Genomic DNA, 7,847 nt, shown 5'->3' with positions numbered 1-7,847 from the left:
GTGTGTGTGTGTATGTTCATCGTTTGACCACCGAATCAGATCAGTTTAACATCAAATACCCTTGTTGTGTTGTGGGTTAGGGGTTAGGGTATATATATATATACTACTGTGGGTTAGGGTATATATATATATATACTAGGGTTAGGGTATATATATATATATACTAGGGTTAGGTATATATATATATATATACTAGGTTAGGGTTAGGTATATATATATATATATACTAGGGTTAGGGGTTAGGGTATATATATATACTAGGGTTAGGGGTTAGGTATATATATATATATACTAGGGTTAGGGGTTAGGGTATATATATATACACTACTGTTCAAAGGTTTGGGGTCACTTAGAAATGTCCTTGTTCGCCATGAAAACATACATGAAAAACAAACATGCTCCATCCATCTTGGCCATGTTCTGTTATAATCTCCACCCGGCACAGCCAGAAGAGGACTGGCCACCCCTCCATAGCCTGGTTCCTCTCTAGGTTTCTTCCTAGGTTTTGGCCTTTCTAGGGAGTTTTTCCTAGCCACTGTGCTTCTACACCTACATTGCTTTCTGTTTGGGGTTTTAGGCTGGGTTTCTGTACAGCACTTTGAGATATCAGCTGATGTACGAAGGGCTATATAAATACATTTGATTTGATGAAATGAGTTGCAAAATTAATAGGAGATATAGCCATAACGTTTATAAGTAATGATTTATAACAAGGTTATAAATAATGATTTTTAATTGAAATAATAATTGTGTCCTTCAAACTTTCGTCAATGAATCCTCCATTTGCTGCAATTACAGCCTTGCAGACCTTTGGCATTCTAGTTGTCAGTTTGTTGAGGTAATCTGAAGAGATTTCACCCCATGCTTCCTGAAGTACCTCCCCCCAGTTGGATTGGCTTGATGGGCACGTCTTACTTACCATACGGTCAAGCTGCTCCCACAACAGCTCAATAACGTTGAGATCCGGTGACTGCTGGCAACTCCATTATAGACAGAATACCAGCTGACTGCTTCTTCACTAAATAGTTCTTGCATAGTTTGGAGCTTGGCTGGAGTGATAACCTTCCTTCTTCAAGATCCCTTTTACCCTGTACAAATCTCCCACTTTACCACCACCAAAGCACCCCCAGACCATCACATTGCCTCCACCTCCACCAGACCATCACATTGCCTCCACCTCCACCAGACCATCACATTGCCTCCACCTCCACCAGACCATCACATTGCCTCCACCTCCACCAGACCATCACATTGCCTCCACCATGCTTGACAGATGGTTCACTCCTCCAGCATCTTTTCAATTTTTTTGCGTCTCACGAATGTTGTTCTTTGTATCAAACTTAGATTTGTCTATTCATAACACTTTTCTCCGCATCCGCTTCTCTTCCTCTGTCCAGTGTCTGTGTTCTTTTGTTCTTAATATTTCATTTTTATTGGCCAGTCTGAGATATGGATTTTTCTTTGCGGAGACTGGTGTTTTGTGGGTACTATTTAATGAAGCTCCCAGTTGAGGACTTGTGAGACGTCTGTTTCTCATACTAGATTCTCTAATGTACTTGTCCTCTTGCTCATTTGTGCACCGGGGCCTCCCACTTCTCTTTCTATTCTGGTTAGTGCCAGTTTGCACTGTTCTGTGAAGGGTCTAGTTAACAGCGTTGTACGAGATCTTCTTGGCAATTTTATATTTCTGGCCATTTTGAGCCTGTAACCCGAACCCACAAATGCTGATGCTCCAGATACTCAACTAGTCTAAAGGTCAGTTTTATTGCTTCTTTAATCAGAACAACAGTTTTCAGCTGTGCTAACATAATTGCAAAAGGGTTTTCTAATGATCAATTAGCCTTTTAAAATGATAAAATGATTAGCTAACACAACGTGCCATTGGAACACAGGAGTGATGGTTGCTGATAATGGGCCTCTGTACGCCTATGTAGATATTCCATTAAAAATGGATCAGCCGTCTTCACTTACAATAGTAATTTACAACATTAACAATGTCTACACTGTATTTCTGATCAATTTGATGCTATTTTAATGGACAAAAATGTTTGCTTTTCTTTCAAAAACAAGGACATTTCTAAGTGACCCCAAACTTCTGAACGGTAGTGTGTGTATATATATATATATACACACACACACACACACACACACACACACACACACACACACACAATACCCTACATTCTAGGCTCAGTGTTTTTGGCTTAATAGTGTGTTTATTAACTCTTTACAGCTCCAGAGGTAGTCAACTATGAACCGCTCGGCCTGGAGGCAGACATGTGGTGAGAGACAGATGTACTTTATATTTAGACAGTGTATGTATATATACATAAACACACACGTGCATACATGCACTGAGTATACAAAACATTAGGAACCCCTTCCTAATATTGAGTTGCACCCCCTCCCCTTTTCCCCCAGAACAGTCTCATTGTAACGACGTTCGTCTGTTGAATGAAGAGCGGACCAAAATGTGGCGTGGTGGTTACTCATGTTCTTTAATGAAATATTACGATACATGAAATAACTAATTATACAAAACAACAAACGAAACGCGAAAAACTATACAGCCTATCTTGTGATTACAAACACTCACAGAATATGGCTGCCTAAATATGGCTCCCAATCAGAGACAACGATAATCACCTGCCATAGACTAATTAGACACCCCACAAAACCCCAAGACAAAAAACACACCACAATAACCCATGTCACACCCTGGCCTGACCAGATAAATAAAGAAAACACAAAATACTAAGACCAAGGCGTGACACTCATTTTGTCAACGCGTGGACTCTACAAGGTGTCCAAAGCGTTCCACAGGGATGCTGGTCCATGTTGTCTCCACAAGGTGTTGAAAGCGTTCCACAGGGATGCTGGCCCATGTTGACTCTACAAGGTGTCTAAAGCGTTCCACAGGGATGCTGGCCCATGTTGTCTCTACAAGGTGTCTAAAGCGTTCCACAGGGATGCTGGCCCATGTTGTCTCTACAAGGTGTCCAAAGCGTTCCACAGGGATGCTGGCCCATGTTGACTCCAATGCTTCCCACAGCTGTTTCAAGTTATCTGGACGGTCTTTTGGGTGGTGGATACATCTTGATACATACTGAGAAGCACAAGAATTGCAACAACTTCTGAGGAGGGAAAAGGGGGTGTAACTCCATATTAGGACGGTGTTCCTAATGTTTTGTTGACTCTGTGTCTTTATCTCTATATGTCTGTTGCGTAATAATCCACATTCCTCTGTTGTTACAGGAGTGTTGGAGTGATCACCTATATTCTGTAAGTACAACAATCCTACTGACGAATGAAGAGCTTCATGTAATTACACCAAACTGTCACCAGTATCCCTTTCAGTGATCGGTCCTGATATTGATCTTGTATTTAGTGTCTTTTTTAAAAATCTTGTGTGTATTTCTTTGTATAACTGCATTGTTGATGAATGCAACCAATCATTTCACTGTACCCATGGTGTATCCTGTGGATGTGACCAATCATTTCACTGTACCCATGGTGTATCCTGTGGATGTGACCAATCAAGACGGATTTGATATTCATAAAAAAATATATATTAACATATTAATGCATGTATTTCAATAAAATGTATTTATAAAGCCCTTCGTACATCAGCTGATGTCTCAAAGTGCTGTACAGAAACCCAGCCTAAAACCCCAAACAGCAAGCAATGCAGGTGTAGAAGCACGGTGGCTAGGAAAAACTCCCTAGAAAGGCCAAAACCTAGGAAGAAACCTAGAGAGGAACCAGGTTCTGAGGGGTGGCCAGTCCTCTTCTGGCTGTGACCAGAGTGGGTGGAGATTATAATAGTATTTACAGTGCCTTGCAAAAGTATTCACCCCCCCTTGGCATTTTTCCTATTTTGTTGCCTTACAACCTGTTATTTAAATGGATTCTTATTTGGATTTCATGTAATGGACATGGAAAAATAATTGTTTCAAAAAATTCTAAATTAACAACAGTCAGTATCTGGTGTGGCCACCAGCTGCATTAATTTTTGCAGTGCATCTCCACCTCATGGACTTAACCAGATTTGCCAGTTCTTGCTGTGAGATGTTACCCCACTCTTCCACCTGCAAGTTCCTGGACATTTCTGGGTGAATTCCTGCAAGACAGGAATGTCAGTGTTCTGCCATGGCCAGCGAAGAGCCCGGATCTCAATCCCATTGAGCATGTCTGGGACCTGTTGGATCGGAGGTTGAGGGCTAGGACCATTACCCAAGTTTTCTGTTTTTCTGTCTTATTTCTTGTTTGTTTCAAAATAAACAACATGTAGTGTAAATCAAATGATACAAAACTTTAAAAAAATATATTTTAATTCCAGGTTGTAAGGCAACAAAATAGGAAAAATGCCAAGGGGGGTGAATACTTTCGTAAGCCTCTGTAAGGCCAGACTGTTCCTCAAGATGTTCGAGCGTTCATAGATGACCAGCAGGGTCAAATAATAACCAGTGGTTGTAGAGGGTGCAACATAGCCGATCGTTCAGTTAGAGACAGCAGGTGAGGGAGAGCAGCAGCTACGTTCATAACTGCGTGACCTTTTTATTTCCAAAGTTCAGTGGTCAATGTTGTTTATAGATGATTATGACTACCAGCGAGCATGTAAATGTGTGACTATTTATGCTAATTGTATGATTGCAGTCGTTTGCCTGGTCATCTTATTTCACAACCGTTTAAATGTTGGAAAGGACCGTTACCATTTTGATGATTTCCCAGATATGGAGAGAGAGGGAAAGACTTCCTGACACCTGACCAACTGTTTGACTTATAACTCACAATTCCTCTGATATCTGTCCATAACTACATCTATAAAACGTCTTCTTTGTTATACATTCAGAGAAACAAACAACTGTAACACTTTTAGAGCGTTAGTCTAAATGTTATGTGGGAAGTTATTGGAATGTATGGAAACTTCTCTACCTCTCTCAACTTCTTTCTCTCCCCTCCCTCCTCCCTCCCTCCCTCCCTCCCTCCCTCCCTCCCTCCCTCCCTCCCTCCCTCCCTCTCTCTCTCTCTCTCTCTCTCTCTCTCTCTCTCTCTCTCCCTCCCTCCCTCCCCTCTCTCCTCTCTCCCTCTCTCCCTCCCTCCCTCCCTCCTCCCTCCCCCTCCCTCCCTCTCTCTCTCCTCTCCTCTCCCCTCCCTCTCTCCTTCCTTTCTCCCCCTCCCTCCCTCCCCTCCCTCCTCTCCTCTCCTCTCCCTCCTCTCCCTCCCCTCTCTCCCTTCCCTCCCCTCCCTCCCTTCTCTCTCTCCTCCCTCCCTCTCCCCTCCCTCTCTCCTTCCTTCCTTCCTCCTTCCTTCCCTCCTTCCTTCCTTCCTTCCTTCCTTCCTCCCTCCCTCCCTCCCTCCCTCCCCCCCTCCCTCCCTCCCCTCCCTCCCCCTCCCCTCCTCTCCTCTCCTTCTTCCCTCCCCTCCCTCCCTCAGGTTGAGTGGTGCATCGCCGTTCTTGGGAGAGAATAAGCAGGAGACTTTAGCTAACGTGTCTCCTCTCCTCCCTCCCCTCCCCTCCCCTCCCTCAGGTTGAGTGGTGCATCGCCGTTCTTGGGAGAGAATAAGCAGGAGACTTTAGCTAACGTGTCGGCGGTGGACTACACCTTCGATGAAGAGTTCTTTAGCAGCACCAGCCTCCTGGCCAAAGACTTTATCACCCGGCTGCTTATCAAAGACCCAAAGTACATGATCACCTTACACTAACCTTTGACCCTAACCTCTGACCCCTAACGTTGTACAGGCGAGGCCTCTGTATATACTATGTGCTTGGTTCGGTATTGTATTGAAACTTGCCGCTGAACCGGAGTGTGCATGTACACTGCTCTGCACTTAAACACTGTGTGCCCAATGTTCTCAACTCTATACATTAGTGCAGAGTTTTCAAGCTGGAGTCTGTGGGTTACTGCTGGAGGTAGATCAGTTTATTCAATACTTTTGGGGGATTTTTTTTAAGGTGAAAAGTTATTTATTTTATGAATATAGCTACAACACAGTACCATTTTGGAGAACTTCCTCCATACTGGACGCAGAGACATAAAAATGGTAAGAGGTAGTTTCACGAGCCAATGCTAACTAGTGTTAGCGCAATGACTTGAAGTCTACAGGAACAGTTAGCATGCTATCCTGTTTATCCAACTCTGGGGAAGTAGATAAATGGCTTCATTGCCAAAATCTCTTAACTATCCCTTCAAAATGGAGGAAATTAGTCATTACAGGAGTTTCTCTGTAGAGAACTTCTAACGCGGGCCATTTAAGTGGCCTTTTTGGGGATGGAAAAATAACCACGACCAGATGATAGAAAGCATGCAGAAAACATACTGAACTAAATATATTACATAATACCATATATGAGAACTTACCATCAAATCAAATATAGGCAGTCAGGAGCACAGGAAGTCCCAAAACCATTCAAGGTCCATTGATTAGACAAAATGCATAGAATTAAAAGATCTTTCAAACAGAAACCTTGTCTCTCAGGCCCATGCCAAACGTTATAGAATTGCTGGAAATGATCATGAATCATGATCAAAATCATGTCTCTACGCTGCCAATAGACCTTTACCTTTCTAGCTAGTAGACTGGATAGTTTACCAGACCTTTACCTTTCTAGCTAGTAGACTGGATAGTTTACCAGACCTTTACCTTTCTAGCTAGGAGACTGGATAGTTTACCAGACCTTTACCTTTCTAGCTAGTAGACTGGATAGTTTACCAGACCTTTACCTTTCTAGCTAGTAGACTGGATAGTTTACCAGACCTTTCTAGCCAGTAGACTGGATAGTTTACCAGACCTTTACCTTTCTAGCTAGTAGACTGGATAGTTTACCAGACCTTTACCTTTCTAGCTAGTAGACTGGATAGTTTACCAGACCTTTACCTTTCTAGCTAGTAGACTGGATAGTTTACCAGACCTTTACCTTTCTAGCTAGTAGACTGGATAGTTTACCAGACCTTTCTAGCCAGTAGACTGGATAGTTTACCAGACCTTTCTAGCTAGTAGACTGGATAGTTTACCAGACCTTTACCTTTCTAGCTAGTAGACTGGATAGTTTACCAGACCTTTCTAGCTAGTAGACTGGATAGTTTACCAGACCTTTCTAGCTAGTAGACTGGATAGTTTACCAGACCTTTCTAGCTAGTAGACTGGATAGTTTACCAGACCTTTCTAGCTAGTAGACTGGATAGTTTACCAGACCTTTCTAGCTAGTAGACTGGATAGTTTACCAGACCTTTCTAGCTAGTAGACTGGATAGTTTACCAGACCTTTCTAGCTAGTAGACTGGATAGTTTACCAGACCTTTCTAGCCAGTAGACTGGATAGTTTACCAGACCTTTCTAGCTAGTAGACTGGATAGTTTACCAGACCTTTACCTTTCTAGCTAGTAGACTGGATAGTTTACCAGACCTTTACCTTTCTAGCCAGTAGACTGGATAGTTTACCAGACCTTTACCTTTCTAGCTAGTAGACTGGATAGTTTACCAGACCTTTACCTTTCTAGCCAGTAGACTGGATAGTTTACCAGACCTTTACCTTTCTAGCTAGTAGACTGGATAGTTTACCAGACCTTTACCTTTCTAGCTAGTAGACTGGATAGTTTACCAGACCTTTACCTTTCTAGCCAGTAGACTGGATAGTTTACCAGACCTTTACCTTTCTAGCTAGTAGACTGGATAGTTTACCAGACCTTTCTAGCCAGTAGACTGGATAGTTTACCAGACCTTTACCTTTCTAGCTAGTAGACTGGATAGTTTACCAGACCTTTCTAGCTAGTAGACTGGATAGTTTACCAGACCTTTCTAGCTAGTAGACTGGATAGTTTACCAGACCTTTACCTTTCTAGCTAG

At 42.6% G+C, this 7,847-nt stretch overlaps 1 protein-coding gene across 3 annotated transcripts in view; it reads left to right on the top strand.

Moving 5' to 3' along the window:
* Nucleotides 1–7,847, top strand: part of dapk1 (death-associated protein kinase 1) — a 194,357-nt gene that overhangs the window by 84,161 nt on the left and 102,349 nt on the right. For all 3 annotated transcript variants that reach the window (XM_052512193.1, XM_052512192.1, XM_052512191.1), the window contains 3 exons: nucleotides 2,234–2,282; nucleotides 3,256–3,282; nucleotides 5,532–5,684. In XM_052512193.1, the coding sequence (XP_052368153.1) occupies nucleotides 2,234–2,282; nucleotides 3,256–3,282; nucleotides 5,532–5,684 (229 nt within the window). The remainder of the gene's footprint in view (nucleotides 1–2,233; nucleotides 2,283–3,255; nucleotides 3,283–5,531; nucleotides 5,685–7,847) is intronic.

Source organism: Oncorhynchus keta, unplaced genomic scaffold, assembly GCF_023373465.1.
Source record: "Oncorhynchus keta strain PuntledgeMale-10-30-2019 unplaced genomic scaffold, Oket_V2 Un_contig_8064_pilon_pilon, whole genome shotgun sequence".
Lineage (NCBI taxonomy): Eukaryota > Metazoa > Chordata > Actinopteri > Salmoniformes > Salmonidae > Oncorhynchus > Oncorhynchus keta.
Note: the sequence above shows the minus strand (reverse complement) of the source record. Positions and strands in the feature narration are given on the sequence as shown.